This window comes from Corvus moneduloides, chromosome 2, assembly GCF_009650955.1.
Source record: "Corvus moneduloides isolate bCorMon1 chromosome 2, bCorMon1.pri, whole genome shotgun sequence".
NCBI lineage: Eukaryota > Metazoa > Chordata > Aves > Passeriformes > Corvidae > Corvus > Corvus moneduloides.
The window spans coordinates 39,053,391-39,071,044 of record NC_045477.1 but is presented as its reverse complement, the minus strand read 5'-3'; the positions used below and the strand labels follow the sequence as shown (position 1 = coordinate 39,071,044).

General features: G+C 40.3%; 1 protein-coding gene across 1 annotated transcript; it reads left to right on the top strand.

Moving 5' to 3' along the window:
- Window positions 1–74: 74 nt before the first annotated feature.
- CWC15 (CWC15 spliceosome associated protein homolog) lies at window positions 75–14,385 on the top strand. Its single transcript, XM_032099198.1, has 7 exons — window positions 75–181; window positions 1,154–1,292; window positions 3,364–3,476; window positions 4,387–4,475; window positions 5,215–5,325; window positions 13,536–13,654; window positions 13,939–14,385. Exons 2-7 carry the CDS (start codon window positions 1,162–1,164, stop codon window positions 14,066–14,068), a joined length of 693 nt encoding a protein of 230 aa, XP_031955089.1. The 5' UTR covers window positions 75–181; window positions 1,154–1,161; the 3' UTR covers window positions 14,069–14,385.
- Window positions 14,386–17,654: the final 3,269 nt, after the last annotated feature.

Genomic DNA, 17,654 nt, shown 5'->3' with positions numbered 1-17,654 from the left:
TGACACCCGCACCGGGGGCGCCATCGCTACCGAGCGCGCTCCCGCCCCGGCACTGTCATGGCGGCCGCTCTCTATGGTCAGAGCTCCCGTCTCTATGGCCCGCCGCGGTGCATTGTGGGTGCCCGGCGGAGCTATGGTGGTGCTCTAGGGCCCGGCTGCGCAGGGCAGAGGAGGCCGCGGTGTGAGTGCTCGGGAGTGCGGCAGGGAGGCTGCGGGAGGGTCCTGAAGATGGAGAGGCGGCTCTGGAGCAGGGGGTGTCGGGGGGGACGCGGGCCCAGCGAGAGGACGGGCTGCGGCCGGGCCCGGTGCTGCGATTCGGGCCCTCCCGGGAGGGAGCACCCCGGCAAGGCCAAGGCAATTCAGCTGCAGGCCGAGCTCGGTCACTCCCTCCTGGCCGATAACTCCTGGTAGCGCTAAAGAGGCTTCTTCGGGTATTTCTGAAACCTGAGAGGTTTCAGGTTGAGTCTGGGTCCTTTAAAGCCGAATACAGACTGATTTAGTCCTGTGAGGAACGGCTGAGGCAGCTGGGGTTGTTTAGCCTGGGGAAGAGGAGGCTTAGGGGTACCTTATCGCTTTCTACAACTGCCTGAAAGAAGGTTGGAGCCACGCGGGAATTGGCCTCTTCTCCCAGGAAAAGAGGAAGTAACCTGCAGTTGTGCCAGTGGGGGTTTAGGTTGGACATGAGGAAGAATTTCTTCACCAAAAGGGTGATTAGACATTGGAATGAGCTGCCCAAGGAGATAGAGGAGTCACTGTCCCTGGAGGTGTTTTAAGGAAAGACTGGATTTTGGCACTTAGTGTCCTGGTTTTTTTCAGGAAGGGAAGGAGTTCAGTTACAAGACTGTATTGCTGGCTTTAAGGATGCGAGATCAGTCCCTGACTGGTGTTATTTACTTCACAAATGTAGCTTCGTATTTAAATTATAGTCCATGTATTGTCTTTCAAGCATATTGGAAAAGACATTATTTTGAAACCTGAATAGATTCTGTCAATAAAAAGCTACTTAAATTTTGAGCTCATGAGCTGAGTGACGGCTGATATACTGTAGTGGGACTTGTCACTGCTTTGACAGGTCCAGGAGCAACGTAGCTCCTAATGAGTGTCTTTCACTGTAAGTTTTAGTAACAACTTGTTTTATCCTTTGATCCTGTAGGAGTGAAGATGACGACAGCAGCAAGGCCAACGTTTGAACCTGCAAGAGGAGGAAGAGGAAAAGGTGAAGGAGACTTAAGCCAGCTATCCAAACAGTATTCCAGCAGAGATCTTCCTTCTCATACTAAAATCAAATACAGGTTAGTATCATTTTTTGGGTGTCAGGGCAAAACAGGCTGGGAATGACTGTTTTGTTATGAGTGGTACTCTTAAATTTTCTCAGTATATGTTGATGTGTTTGACACTGAGCAAGGTCCAGAGATTGTGCAGCAGTGCTGGACAAGTGGGCCGAAAGTGATAGTCTCAAAAGCAGAACTAAGAGCTCAAATGCATTGCAGGTGACTTGGGGAGGTTTAATTTTAGTGATAATTTGTTGCTGCTTATGCACATGAATTATCAGGAGAAGATAAGCATTGGAGACTGAACATTTTGGGCAGTGAAGTGGAAAATGAGTTGGCATTGGGACTGAGCCACAGGGAGTACTGTCACTTGCAGAGCAAGATGGGATGAGAGAAGTGAAGTTGAGCACATCTTAAAGGCAGGAAAACCACATCATGTATTTGGCAAAGGACTCTGTGGTGAGGGCATTAAGAGCAGGCAGGGGAGCCATGGACTAGCACTGGGGTAGTGGTGTGTGTTGGAAGAGCTGATGTTAAGCTGCAGGTGGTTTACGGAGGTCCTGGGAGAAGAAGTTTCTTTAACCAGTGAGAAAGATAATGTGATCTTACTAATGTTTTCCTATGTCTGAAATGCATAATAAATCTTTATCTTTTTGAAAAAGTAAATAAAATCTGGAGTCAGTGTGATTGACACATTTAATTTTAATTCTTTCTAAAAATGCTCATTTTATCTAACTGATGTTACTCTTGTCAGTGAAATTACTGTTAAGGTTTTACTGTTGCACTTTTTTGTGTAGATGTGTGACCTGTCACCTCTTCCCTCTTGCCCCTTTGGTTTTTAAGAATATATATTCATAAGGCAGTTGAGTGTTTTGAAGAATACCAAATAAAAAACACAAAAAGTGTTGTCAAATGCATTTTGCTGGGAAAATTGCTGGTGGTTTGTTTTCTAAACAAAAGTGGGGTTTGGAACACCAGTCTGTTGCTTTGGAAGAAGTCTGTGGGGACAGGTATGTATGGGAATATATCATATATGTTTTAACAAATCCCTCCTTTCTTGGGAGAAGGAGAGATGGATGGAGCATCAAGTGTCTTCTGGTCTTTCTCCCAAGTACCTAAAACAAAGTTGTCTTTGTTAAATTGCCAGGACTACATCACTGCAGGAAAAGTCCAGTGTTTCAATCCCATTCATGTTTGTTTGCATGGCACAGGGTTTGGGAAGATTTTGCAGCTCTAACAGGGATTCCAAATTCAGGTTTTTAATTACAAAAGCAAATTAAGTACTTCATCATAAAGACAGGCTGTGCACACAGTATGTTTATAATGGCTCAAGTCTGGGTTTCTTCCAGGCACTCTTACTTCCAGCACTGGGTTCACAGAGAGGTGAAAGAAATTGCTGCTTGTTTTTATTCACTAGTTCTTTTCAAGATAGCCACAAAAATGTCAGCAGTCTCTAGGTGGAACTTAATGTGACTCAGATATATGTAGTTCATTGCTTTTTGCTGGTATGTTGTTATATAAAAGAGGGATGACCATGTATTTACAAGGTGTTTCACTAAAGCTAGTGTTTTGTCTGTTCTCCCAACTTTTTTATTATTGGTCGTGGTCTGGTCTCATGGAGAAGAAAAGGTTTGTGAAAAAGGTGTTCTAGTCTTGGTCTTATCTGTAAGCCTTAAGGGACTGGGTTTGCAGCAGCAACTTTGGGTAGTACAACAATGAAGAAAGGTGACCATAATGCGTGTGGATGTCTACTTGGACACTGGGATTGGACTGCTGGAGAACAGAGTATTTCAACATAGCGACTGCAGGCAGTTGTAGTCACCCTGTTTCGTAGGAATTTAAGTGGGGTCTTTTCATTCATTCAAGAGCCACCAGAAGGAGCACGAGCGTGTGGCGTGGCCGGTCTGTGTGTGCAATGCGTACGTACACAGGAGGGCTCTGCTGAAGAGAGAATAAACGTACGTTTACATGGAACCCAGTTCTTGCTCCCTATCCTTACCTGTGCACCCCAGGATTTACTGGCCTCCCTGAAAAAATTGCTCCCAGCTGTAGACTGTCAAACTTCAGGCTTTTTCCCCTTTTGTTGTTTTAGACAGACCACTCAGGATGCTCCTGAAGAGGTCCGTAACCGCGATTTCAGAAGGGAGCTGGAGGAGAGAGAACGAGTTGCTGCAAGAGAAAAGAATAGAGACAGACCAACCAGAGGTAAAAACCAAGAAACAAAAATCTTAATGCCTTTGTGAAACATTGCTCTTGCGTGAAATTTGGTGCTGTAAGAAGTTTGCAGTTGCAGACAGCATGTCATGAGAGTAGAATTTAGGGTATTGGTCTGATAGTTCAGAGCTGTTGACCTGCAAGGGAATGTCCACTGGCTTTCATGCTGGCTTCATGCTAGCAGAAATCTAGGCCAGCTGGTAGAAAAGCATGCCCAGCCAATACAATATAATTGTAATGAATTGGCAACAAGTGTGTACAGCTACTAAAGGGCTTTTTTTTTGTACTTGGATGAGCAAGACAGGAAGGAGAAGGGGTAATGAGTCATCTTCTACTGCTACAGCACCAGTGTAACAATAAAATCTGTTTGAAAGTATGCGATTCTGTTCAGATATGGTGAAGTAGTAACACAATCAAAGATCTTTTTGAGAAATACTCGTTTTTCGTATTAAACTACAACCTATTGTACTTCAGGTTTAGGTGTGAAGCTATTGCATGGCTCTCAAATTCACAGAAGTAAGTAGATGTGGTTTGGACCAAACTAGCCAACAGTAATGCTTTGGGATCATCCTAAATGGGAGCCCTCCAGTTGGATATATATAGTAAGAACAGCTGTTTCTGCACAGCTGTTTTTTCTGCTATTTTTTGGCTTGAAATAATAATGATTTCAAAAAACTTCTGGAGGCCAAATTGTAAGTTTGGGCTATTATTGCTGCTCTTGAGGCTACCTAGGGGGAGGAATTAACGTGGGCATTAAGATTGAGAAGTGAGGGAAAGGTAAGCTTAACCTTGTTTCTCTTAGCCTAATTCAAGACAAATTGTGAAGATTTTTGCTTTCTGACATTAGATGCTGTTAAATGAAGTGACTTAGTCACTTTCTCTTTTAACTCTTACACCATAGAACATACAACATCATCATCTGTGTCTAAGAAGCCTCGGCTAGACCAGATTCCTGCGGCAAATCTTGATGCAGATGATCCTCTTACTGATGTATGTATCTTCTTTTCTGTCTTCTTTCCTTTCAGAACCCTGCCTTAAGGATTTGCTGTTCATGCAATATGTACTTTTAGGTCACCTAAAGACTTCAGACAGGTTCCAACTTATTTTCCTTTTACAGCTTCTGTACTGTGGTGAAAGTCCAGAGTGGTTCAGAGGATTCTGGTCCATGCTGTAATGGTATTCTTGGAAAGCACAAAAAAAATCTAGGAAACTGAAAATACCACTTAGAGTATGGGGAATTACTACTGGGTTAGTAAGAGTTCCCCAGAGGTAGAACTGTTGAGATACCTGCAAATGACTGTCTGCATGAGCAAAAAAATGCTTGCCCTTGACTCTGCTTCTTATGCTGACCTCTAGGAGTTAAGTCAAAGGCTTGACAGTAAGCTCAGGGTTTTTTAATCCTGTGGTATTTGGTCCCAGCAGTATTGGACAGAGTAATCAGGCACACAGAATGACTTGTGTCACAGTGATTAGCGATTGGGGACAGCCATTCTCTAGAGTCTGTCAGTTACATAGCATTTTTAATTGCAGTCATCCCAAAAGCACAAACCTATTTTTCTCTCAACGTTACTGTAGAAGAGTAAAAACCTCATTTGTATTGTATTTGCTGCTACCCAAGTATTTCAGAAATCAGCCAGCAGCAAATTGCAGCCTTAGCTGGGCAGCCCATGGCCATTTTTATTACATTAAATGACCAAGCTGATTCTTGCCTTCCATTTGTTACTGTTAGGAAGATGATGAAGATGAGGACTTGGAAGACAGTGATGATGATGACACTGCAGCTCTTCTGGCTGAGCTGGAAAAAATCAAGAAAGAACGAGCTGAAGAACAGGCTCGAAAGGTAAAATCTCACACATTAAAAGCACCTGTTTTTGTGTACTGGTGTCTATTAAAACCGGTGTGCCTTAAGTACTTGGGATGAGTGAGAACTGGTGAACAAAGTGCTGTTCAAACCTCCTCTCAGGTATGATGGATTTGTTCTTCTATCTAATAATTATTAAGACTTTTTTTCTTTATAAGGCATACTGAATGCTTTACTCAGTGAAACATTTTATTCACTTTTCCTACGCTTTGTAGGGGCAATGAGTCAAGATAATCTTGATTTCATGTGCAAGTCCCCTGAACTCAGCTATCATACCAAAGTGTATAGTGGCATTAGTGAGCTGCATGCAATCCAGTGTAATTTAGTTTGTTAACTAGCTTTTATGAAACAAGAAATATTAATTGTATTTATGAAAGAAAGATGTGTGATTTTTGATGCTGCTTCTTGTGGCTGCAGGTTTTATACAGTAGTTGTCCTTTCGCAGCTTTGGTGCTGTGTTGCAAGGAGCACCAGTTTGAACTGTAAGACCAGAACTATTTCCATGTGATTATACACAGGCAAATTCATTTGATAAATGTCTCTGCAAAACCAGATAATAATACAGCAGTCTTTTCAGAAATGGGAAACTTAATTCACAGGTAGATTTCATACCTCTCTATAATCTCTCTCTCTACAGACAGAAACACTGTGTTCTGCCCTTGAAAGGGGAAGAAAGTCCCTGTAGTTACAGATGTTTTCCTGTGAGTGGGATTAAATCCTATGCTGTTGATACTATTACCTCCTTGGTGTGAGAGAAATTGCTGGGATGGAGTGCATTAGCAAAATCCCTAACTATTGATTGGACTTCAGGGACTGTTTCTGGGAGTAGTCTGTGTTGTCTAACTTACCAGGTTTTAGGATTGTATTGGGTACTGGTTCTAACAATGTACTGCAACAGAATTTAGAGTCCAGGTATTTCATCTTCACTGCTGAAACACTCTGCTCTTATGGTGCAACAGAAGTAGTGGATATGTGCAGAGTTCCCTCATCTGCTTTTACTAAGTGCTTTCTTTTTTTGAGTAGGGCTTAAATGTTTTAGTGCTTTTGTAAAACATTGGTTCCTTCATCTGGAGTAGTTTTGTATGTTTTTGTAAGTGTATTTCTCCATTCCTGTAAAACAAAACAAAAATCCCTAAACAAACAAACAAAAAACCCAAGCCACCTGTCACCTTTGTATAAACTAATCTGAGGTGGTTTTTTAGAACATGTTAAATAAACACATGAGATGCTGATCAGGAGGCTAATCAAAGGCAGCTCTGACAATGTAATGCTTTAGTGCCTCTGAACTACTTGTAACCTTTCCTGTAGCTTAACATACACATTCATAGTTTAATGTCTTTCATGAGTGCTTAGCTGGCAGTGAACAGGGCAGAGCTTCCAGCAGACACTAGGAACAGCGAGGAGATGATAATGTTTTAACTGCTGTTGGCAGCGTTGTAGTTGGGAGCCTGTTCTTGCCTAACAATATAAAAATTTACCTTTAGACTCAACAAGGCCTGTAGAACCAGTGAGCTCTGCAGCTCTGCACTTAAATACTATGGAAGGCTAAAAGCTGTACCATGCTGCTTCAGTGCAGAAATTGTGCTGTAGAAGACTGTTGCTACTTGATTGCCCATCTGGCCTGTGAGAGGTCTTCTACATTAAAGTGTGTCTGAAAGCATCTCTTGTCTCTTTATCTAGGCATTTGAGGCACGTCATTTGAAGCAATGAAATTGTCTTTTGCAGTAACAACATGGTGAAAATTACTTAAAAAACACTGTCAAAAATTCGACCTCATATATTCCTATGTGAAATGTACTAAGATACAAATTAAGTGTAGCCATGTGTAGGAAAGATTTTGATCTCAGCTGTCCTTGCACAGTGCTTAAAATGAAAGCTTAGGTCTGTGTGGATTTTTCACTTTGCTTGATAGTTGAAATTATGCATCAAGATTAAACAGCGTAAATTGTCACATTTCAGTGTAGAAAACTTGCATTAGGAAAATAATTGTTAGTAAATTGTTAGTAAATAGCTCAGATAATCAAGCGCCTGCTTCTTTTATCATGTGTGAGAAGTAGGAACATTATAATCTCTGTGAAATTCTAATTTTGTCACTAGAGGGTGCTGAAAGCCATGAAGTATTTGGGATAGCGCTTGTTTTACTTTGCTGTCTCTTAACAGCAGATGTAATGTGTTACCTTCATGGATGTTCTCTTTACTCCAGCAGCAGGTTTTTAATGTCAAATGCTGTTATGTATACTGAACACAACTGTGTTATTCATTTGCAGTAGTGCCCACTATTGCACACTCAGAATCTAGACCTACAGTGTTCATCCTTTCACTGGTTGGTGGCAGGTAGGCTCTCTTTAAAATTGGCATCTTCAGTAAATAGAGGGTGCTCTACAGGTACTTGGAATTTTATTTTCTTGTGGTTTTTTGGGGAGTAGGAAACTAAGATTATTTTGATGGAAAAAGTAAAAGCCAGAGTGGGGCACAGCCTTGGAAAGAGTCTTTAGGAGTAAGGGTCATCTTTGGAAAGATGTCTTATGTACGTTGGCTTTAGTGGTGCAATCTGTTTAGATTATGCCTTGTTTTCCATGTCTCTGACATAAGGTGTTAACTGGCAAAGCATTTTGGAGTTATTTTATATGAATTCATTTTCCCTTCAGATACCTGGAGTTTCATGTCACTATGTACTGCAAGCCATTTGACCTTGTATTAATCATTCAGGTGACTTCAGGAGAGCATCGCATGTCAAGTCTTACCCGTGTAGTTGCTGTTAATCCTAATCCATGTACAGGAGTGCTTTACCTGCTGAAATGCTGCTGTCCACAGTAGACAGCATGTGGAAGCCAGTGGCCAGGCAAAGGGAAACTGTGGAGTGAATACCTGTTCTCTCTTCACTCTGGTCATCATTCTCAAACCCCTTTGTTATGCAGGCAGATTAATGTGAACATCCCAGGGTCTTAACAAGATTAAGAGGGTAAACAACTGTAATGTATCCCAAACCTGTGCCGTATGTAAATTTTTCCCTGATACTGAAATTATTTTGATTTATTAAAATGCTAGTCCAGTTATTTCTGAGAGTTCATTTAGAGTAAACTGTATTTTTGTCAACAGTCTTCACTCATCACTTTGGTGTTCATTATTTAAATTGCCATGAAAGGAGAACGGCTCCTTTCCAAATGGTGGTGAAACAGCAGTTAAAAACAAAATATGAGAATCTGCTTTTTTACAGGACATCCTGTTCTCTGTTAACTTCCCTTATGGGTAACACCAATTTCCATAGAAGTCCTCTAAATCTAATTTTGACAATATTAATATTAAGAGGTTCTAATAGTTCGTCAGCCAAATAAGCAATTCCTCTCAAAGCTTGTTAACTTCTCAGAATGTTTAGGTTACCTGAAATTATGTAGAATCATTAAATAAATGCTATGAATGTTTTTTTAAAATCATTTGAGTGTGGGAGTCCTGCTGACTTTTTGTCTACATTTGTAATCTCAGATTGTATCTAGCAGACACTAAGATGGCCAGGAAATTGTAGTTTTGAAAGCCATTTCTGTGGAATAATTCTAGGTCTGTATAAAAGTGTGCAAACACAAGGTCGGTGTCTATGTTAACCATCCATGGATAGGTTTCAGGAAACATTTCAATATTCTAAGTTAAGCTTTACAATGCTCTTGTTCTTCAGTTTGCCAGTGCTTCCTTAGAAAGTAAATTGAAATAATTAAAAAGAAACTTCAAACCATTGAGCAGCTGAATGTATGTGTGCAGTTCTAGCAAACCTGTTTTAATATCCAGTAATTTTTTGCTTAGCTGAGAGCAGACTTAAAGTTTGTTTCCTTAACAGTTTTATTTCACCAAGCGTTTCTCTATAACTGCATATATTACTTTACCAGTAGTCAGAGTAAATCTTAGCTCTGCCCCCTGTTTTAGCCGTGTCACAGGCCTTCAGATAAAAGATCAGAAAATGAGTCTTGATAGATATTAACCTTTTCACTTAAATCTTAAGGGTCTGACTAAAACTAGAAGATCAAATCAGTGTTTGAGAAAGAATTTCAGTAAAGAGGCAAAAGCAGATGGCAGAGTATGTTTCTTCATACAGTGTTTGAGACATGCCAGGAACACTTAACCCTTGCCAGGAACTAATGATAACATCCCTTTCCTTGTGGATAAAATGACAACAAAGCTGCATGTGGATGCTGCTGTTGTGATTACTCGGTGCTCTTTGTTTTTGAAGTCTCAATGAATTATTTGAATCTCTGTGTTGCACAGAGTTAGTAACTTGCACAGGATCAGATAACTGAGGTGGATCTGTGCATTCTTGAATTTCATTCCCTGCTGCTAAAGGCAGTGCTATCATAGTTTGTCATTCAAAAATCAGTGTTTCAATCAGGTTATGCTTTTTTTTAAAGCTTTTTTTCAGCCTTCTATGAAATGTGGGTATTTCAGGTTTTCTTTCAGCTGCTCAACATCTATAAAAACTGTAGGATAACTGACTTTAATACAATAGAGTCATATGGGGAATTTCAGCACTTTCTGTAAAAGTAATCTTGCTCTGTGCTAAGGGTAGGAACTATGCTAAAAATAAACATGGTGACAATGTTTTTCTTTCCTTTGCAGTCAGAAACAGATATGCCAAGGAAAGAAATTCCCAAGATTGCCTCGACCACTTAGTTTATCTGCCACTTTTCCAGTCCTCTGCAACTGTAGTTGACTTAAGTCAATGCAATTTTTTTGCTAGCAATAATCAGCTGTAGACAGAATTCAGTTGAGCCTGGAATGCCAAGTTGTTGGGGCCAGTGTACGAATTGTGTATCCCAGCCTGCATGATGGTGCAGTGGAGATGCAGTCAGTAGAGCCTGGAGTGTGGCTGGTCTCCTTTGTCATAATTTAGGGTGAGCACAAGAGCTGTCTTGGCTCCCTGTTGTATCCTCTAGGTCTCTGCCAGGATGTGAGCTCAGGTGCCTATGGGCCCATGTCTATCTGTAGGTGTCTTAACACAGAGATAAATCCCTCTTTTAGTCTTAAACTAGTTCTTGTAGTGTAACACTTCTTAGAAGTGTTATTTCGGCTTTGATTTTTTTTTTCTATCGCCACATTTTATCACTTAATGCTTTTCTTTTTATCAGAAATCAAACTGTGTCAGGCTGATTGAGGCTGAAGGATATATATGGGTTGTGTCAAAGCAGATAAAATTTAGGATGATGTGTAACATGCCTTTTAAAAATCTTAGTATAGAAAATTTGAATGTGCATCTGTGTGTAGGAAGTACATTGGAGTACAGTATGCATATTTTTTATGATTCTTAATATTGACTTTTTCTTTCTCTAGTGATTCTGAATATTTGCCATTCAAATGACGGAAGCTTTTGGCTTCTCTTTGTGCATGGTAAAGAGTGCTGGAATCATCAGCTTTGTAGGAACTGTTGAAATCAAATCTGAAATGGAGAAAGGGAGGGAAGAAGAATTGTAATTCCTCCTCAGAAGATGCTGGCTGACTCCAGTCAATTTTTGACCACTAAAAAAACATCGAATGTGAAGTGCATACTTGTAGTTCTGTATATGTCAATGGTGTGTGGATGCATTTTCATACATTGTGAAAACCCAAACTAAAATAGTAATGTCTGCCCCAGATAGCATAATGCATGATGCACAGGTTCAGAAACTTTGGATCATGTCTTAGAAGTTTGAGGGTGAGACTGTGCCATGCTCTACCTGCCACCTTCAGAAGAGTTCACCTGGAGTCCAGCTCTAAAATGAGGAACTGCTGCATCTGTATAAACTTGGAAGAAGTTCTCTTCACAGAACTGTTTTTCAGCAGAGGACTATTAATTTCTTGCAATGGTCTTAGTAGTGCTACCTTCTCTTGATTAGGAATTTTAGGTTTGTAGCCGTCTCGTTTCTCTCAATGTTTTTCCCAGGCCTGTTGTGTTTTCAAAGCCTCACTTTTAATGGAGCACTGCAGATTAAAGTTAATGGTGCAGAGCCCACCTCATTTTAGACAACACAGAGAACAGTTCACATGCTTGCATCCAGCTGTAAATTTGCTCATGGTCGTAAACAGTGTCTGATCACCTCCTGGGAGGTACCTGAAGATCAGTACTGGGTTTTTGCTTGTTCCAGTAGCCAAGGTTTTGCTTGGTTTCAAGGCAGTGCTTTGCATGCATGTGCTGTATGATAATCAGAGGGCTGCTGGACTTCTGGTGAGAACACATGGCAACAGACTGCAGTAAATTGGATTTCATGGCTGTTGGCTACTCCATGTTATGGGGAAGGAAGATGGTAAATCAAAGGTTGGCATTCTGTGCAGAAGCAGCTGCATACATTTCTTGTCTCTGATCCACAGAGAAAAGTATCATTTGAGTTTATATTTCTAATATGGGAGGAAATTGCTGTTCCATATCAAATATTTTTGTTCTCCATGTTCCCATACTGACTGGGATGATAATAACTGAAGTTGAACTGCAAATGTTGGATTTAGAGCTATTTGAAAGCTCAAAACCTTAGTTGATTTGTGTTAATAACTTCTAACTGCTGTGGTTTGTGTTACAGCTCCATGGATACAGTAGCAAGAAAGAGCAAGTTTTGCCGAGGCATATGTTTTAGTAAGGGCAGCTGTACTTTGTTTTTGAGCAATATGCCCTTTTGGGGAACTCTTTCCATCCCACTGGCAATTAATTGCAGCTGGTTCTACATTTTATTTGTGAGAAGCAGTGTAATGGTGTTTTTTCATAACTAAAATGTGGGTAGATTTTGAAAGGTAAAATCTTTACCAGTGATCCTGCATCATCTGGTATTCGTGTGTACATTAAATCAATGTTCTTAAGAAAGCTGAGGTATTTAAACAGTAAGTTTCATAGAATCACAGAATGGTTTGGGTTGGAAGGGACCTTAAAGGTCATCTAGTTCCAACCTCCTTGCTGTGGGCATGGACACCTTCCACTAGACCAGGTTGCTCAGAGCTCCATCCAGCCTGGCCCTAAACACTTCCAGGCTTAGGGTGCCCATCCAGAATTTCACATACCTGATCAATTTAATGGAAAAACATTGTAAATTGTAGGTAATAATAAATTACTTAGTATTGGTTAAATGTTTGAAGCTAGAGAACTCTGGCTAGCATCAGCATCAAGTTTAGCATTTAAACCTTGTAAACTCCAGCAGCAAGGAAACTGCTTCCTCTTTTGGGATCCTGTAGAAGTCCTCAGCAATTCATTTTCTGCAGGTTTTTTTTTCCCAGCTCATGGAAAAGCCCCAACCTTGTGATCTCTTTGTTTTTAGTTTATATAATTTTTAAAAGCCATGGTTTGGTTCTCCTGCAGTGCTAATGAGGCTTCAGTTCATTTTTTAACCAGTGTCTTCAGACCATACTTCAGAGTAGGAAACCTACTTAGTCATCCAAATTTAAAGAATTACTTTTTTTTCCTACTGGTTCTTTCATCAAAGAACACTCCCTGCAATATTTGTGAAAGCTTGTGGAAAAATACAGTGATGTAAAATGAATATTAAACATTAATTTTGAAGTCTGTAAACATTTAAGTCACTAGATGTGCTAATAGAGCTTGGAAGCATGGGCAGTGAAATTACTTTGTGTTGCTTGTAGTGCATTGCTTCACTTAGGCTTGAGTTACATGCATTTGACAGTACAAGGACAAGAAAATTCGTCTGCTTCTTAATATTGAAACTCTTAAATAGTCTTATGACAGCCTCAGTTCATTTCACTGTGGGGTTCTCAGTATTCTTTTTAATTTGTCCCTAGGGGAAGTTGTAGTTGTAAAATCCAAACAGCTGCTGAAAATAGAGAAGTTTCAACATGCTGTATGGTTTCTTCTACCTAGTGAATATTGTATGATGTACTCGCTTTTCTCATGAGGATAAAGAAAATCTTTTAATCTGTATACAGTTTTTAATGTAATACATATGTATATGGTAGGTCTAGAATTTAACAGAGTATTTGATGTCACATCAGAGCTAAGTAGAGCAGATATGAGTGTTGCTAGTTTGACAGTTTATTAGCAAAGTTAAGCTCTTTAGTGTATCTCTGCTTCTATCCTTATTCTCCTCATATGCAAGTGCCAAACACTCTGAAAAGTCTGAGCTAAGAATTAAAGCTCCATCTGTGTGAGTGTTCAAAGCTAAATAATGTGTATCTCTACCAATCAGAGGAGAAAAGTGGCCTAGAAAAATAATACATCCATTTCTGGTTCTCAGGAACAAGAGCAAAAGGCCGAAGAAGAAAGAATTCGGATGGAGAACATCCTGAGTGGTAACCCACTGCTGAACCTTACCGGGCCAGCACAGCCTCAGGCAAACTTCAAAGTGAAGAGGAGGTACTGTGCAGTCTGTTCAGTGACACCCATCCCCTTGCTGACTCTCGCTGTTCAGAGTCAGAAAATGTTGTCACTGTAGCTGGTTTCTATTTCCTTCCTCAGATCTTGTCACAAATGTGTAGGAGACAGGTTGGGATAGAAAAATAGATCATCTTTGTGAAAGACTAAAATCTAATCCTAATGACTAGGTGTTCTGTAGGAGGGTCAAACTCTGTATATATGTTTTTGTATATTGCACCTAATTTTCATGCAAGCTTACTGAAATTAAAAACTTTTGTTTTCAGGTGGGATGATGATGTTGTCTTCAAGAACTGTGCCAAGGGGATAGACGAAACAAAAAAGGACAAAAGATTTGTCAATGACACTCTGCGATCAGAATTTCACAAAAAGTTCATGGAAAAATATATCAAGTAGTACAGTTTTATGTGCGGTAGCGTGCAAGGACTTGGTAGGTCATGGTCGTTCCCTCCCTTTCCCTCAGAATTTAAGGCTGAATGTTTGGTCATGGATTCCCAAATGCTTTTCCAAGATCAGCAGCAGCTTCATAATTAATAAGTGCTATGTGTCTGGAGGTTTTATTCCTGCATATTGTTTTCCTTTACAGTTTTAATTAAACCAGTTTGTGTCTCATGAATGTTTTTCTTTCTTCATGTGTGTTTACTTTTACTGTCCACCTTGTAAGTGGTAGAAGAGAGAACCTGATTTGCAATAAATACTGCTGATTGTTTAAATTGCTTTCCAAAATGCCCTGTATTTGTAGTGATGGTGGTTTGTAACTCATGCAACTTTGATAAATCTCAGTATTAATCAGAGGTGAGGAAGAACTGAGTATGGTAAGCAGTGTGAACTGAAAAGAGCTATACTTTCTGTAGCAAACTGGACTTCCTCTTAAAAGCTAGTTAGTAACTTAGCTAATCTTCATTTTTAGTTTCTTTCTACTGTCAGCAAAGATACGGTTTTGGGGTGGGTCCAAGTTCTAAGCAGCTTTCCTACTTTCTGAGCTCTCTTGGCTCAGCACATCTGGAACAATGCCATGTAATGCCTGGGGGAACCTTGAGTGGGAAATGCTCCATGGAACTGTGGGGTTTTTTTCCTCCTTAATAAACCACTGCAGTGCTCGGTCCCTCAGCCACAACCTAGTGGCCACAAGGTTCAGTTTCTGTGTGTGTCCTTCAGTGGTAATAATAGCATTGTCAGAAACTTGCAAGTGTTTTTAACCAAACAAGTGATACCAAGGTACAATAGTCCACTTCATTTACTCCTCTAATGTCAACACTTAGGACAGTATAAAATATGAATGACTGCAAAAAAATCTAAAATGTGAAGGGTTTATTTTTTTCTATTCTACTGTCATCTCAGTTGCATTTGAAATCTTGGCCAAGCAATGCGCTGGCTTGGAACGTAACAGTTTCAAAATGGAGTAGTTACCTCCCTGCCTGGGAGGTGACAGTAGCAGAACTCAGATGTGTTTATGTAAAATTCTTGCCCTTCTCTTTGCCTATGTTATGCTCAGTTGAGTTTGTTCTCACAGATGCTGTTTCTTAGTCTTATTTTCAAGTTCTTAATTTGAAAACTTACCTGATTTTCTTTTTAAGAGAGTAAATGTAGAGCACAATATTTCAGATTTTTGTTGGGCATGACTGGTATCCTGTAAAAGCTTTCCTTGGCTTTAGCTGTATTTGCCACCCTTTCACTAAGTTATGCATAGCGTGCTAATGCCAGCAGCTCATACCCACATTTACTTGGAAACAAGATTTTCAGCATGCTTAGGGTCATGTGAGCTACTGGAGGAATACGTGTTTGTGTTATTTCTGCTGCCTGCCTTAGATAGAAATGATTCTTGGGAAGCAGAAAAATAGATGTAGCTTGTAATTCTCTTAAAATAAAGCTACTAAAATCTTAGTATATAGGCAACATGTTTAGAAGGTGGGGAAAAAAGTCAAGGGCTGTACTTGTCAGGGCCTGGCAGTGGAGAAGCCAGCTGCTGCTTCAGGTCCAACCTAGCAGCATAGTTGTCATGGCAACAACAACAACAAAAAAATTACATTGATCTTGCAGTGTTCTGAGATCTAATTGCTGTGGCACAGGGTTTTATTGGATGAGGGAGACGTAGTTGGAAGGCCAGTTCAATGCCCTCATGGAAAATCACAAGTGCAGAGTGGCCATCATTTGTGTTCCCGAAGTAAGGGAACTTTTCTTGGAAAAAATAACACTTTCCAGAAGTCAGATGGCTGTGGTTGAATGAGGTCTTCCACAGGCACGCAGGCAGCTGTTCTGCACGCCTGCAGGAGCTTCCCTTTCTTAAATTTAGGCATAATGCATAGCTGTGCTGGGTCGTTTTTCCCAGCAGCTCCCTCCCTCACAGGTTCTGTGGAAAGAGCTGTAGGGACTGTATAGCTCCAGGCTGCAGCTTCATTTGACATTTTTTGTTGGCATTGTTCTTCAGCTCCACCACAGAATTTGCAGATCCTCTCTCTGATGTCCCCCCTCAAAGCTTTTGTATTTTAGCCTCCTGGAGTGTAAGCTGACCCAAGATCTGAGGACTCAGCAATACACTAACACAATATGATAATTAAGGAATCTCAAGTCTTACCTTTTGATGGGTTTTGTATCATTAATTACTGAATTTTCTTTACTAGTACTGGAAACTCTGAAGTGCTCTGTGATTTTTTTGTCAGGGAAGTGCTTTCAGTGTTGATGCTGTATTGATGTTTAATTTTCTGCTGTGCTTCTTGCATGCATCTAGAAAAAATAAGTTGACCATTTGTTTTTGTAAAACTGCAGTATGACTATGAGTTCTTAAAAAAAAAAAATCAGATTGACATGCTACACCTCTGCTCTCAGCAGAGATTTTTTTTCCAGGATCCCCTGTTCAGTATGACAAATAGCTTTCAACAAGGACAGTGGACCTGGCAAAGGCAACTTGTTCCAGGAGGTGAAGTGGAAGAAAGTTAATGTTCAGGATTTCAAGGAAGGCATTATTTTGCAGTTGCTAGCATTCAGAATTGTTTAATTCTGTGGTTTTGTAAGCAACACTTGAACTTACTATGACTGGTGGGTATAGACAAAGCCTATCTGCTTTATAAACAGTTTCCTATTGTTTATGGCTACCTTTGGAGTAGCATTACAACTGAACACTAGGATCTATTTTCCGTAAGGGCTAAGTGAAACTTCCGAGGTTTTTTTGCAAAGCCTCGTCTTTCAAAATTTTTCTTGGAGTATGTTTTATAATTCTGAAGGGATTAATAGTATGAGGAATAAAGCCTAATGATAGCCTGCAACTGGAAATAATTGTGCTGTGTGTATACAGGGTTCTAAAATGTTTAGCATCTATTTGTCTTCCTCAAGTAGATGGCTGAATATTACAGGCTTCCTATTGCAACCAGCAAGATTGCCATCTGCATTTTTCAGGATTTCATCCTATGAATGCCTGGAAAAAGTTCTTTTCTAAAAAAACCCAACCAAGCAAACCTTTTTGGTGAGTTACAGCTTCTCTGTTCACTTGTATTTTGTTTGAAGTAAAATCCTGGGGCAGGGGTGATCTGGTACTTGCTCTGTTTCCCTTGGAGTGTCTCATGGGCAGCCCAGCTCATGCTTGCTGTAGTGACAGCCTGGTGTCTCCTTTCAGCCAGGCAGGAATCAATTCCCACTGAGGTGCTGAAATTTCGCTCTACAGCTACAAATACCCAAAAGTCTTTCATGCTGGAGGAGAGATCTGAACACAAGGTCAAACCATTAAATGCATGGGGGATGTTGCCCTCAAGTGCTGTGCTTCAAAGAAATCTAGGATTCAAGCTTTGAAGGGATGTACTGATGCTCAGAAAGTGCTTCAGACTCAAGTGTTTATTCATATTTGCAGCCAGGGCTAGTTGGGGTCTGAAGCCTTTTTTTTTTTTAAGGAAAGTCAGAATCACATGTAGGTGCTTCTCTGATTTTCTTTCTCATGGCATAGTGCTCTGCAATACAGATTCAGGAGGAGGGAAAGGAAATACCCACAGAA

Excerpts from the sequence above, each read along its gene's own strand:
- CWC15 (XM_032099198.1), top strand. The coding sequence starts at position 1,162 with ATGACGACAGCAGCAAGGCCAACGTTTGAACCTGCAAGAGGAGGAAGA. Across the intron at positions 1,293-3,363 it reads CATACTAAAATCAAATACAG|ACAGACCACTCAGGATGCTC; the intron begins GTTAGTATCATT and ends TTGTTGTTTTAG. Across the intron at positions 13,655-13,938 it reads AACTTCAAAGTGAAGAGGAG|GTGGGATGATGATGTTGTCT; the intron begins GTACTGTGCAGT and ends TTTTGTTTTCAG.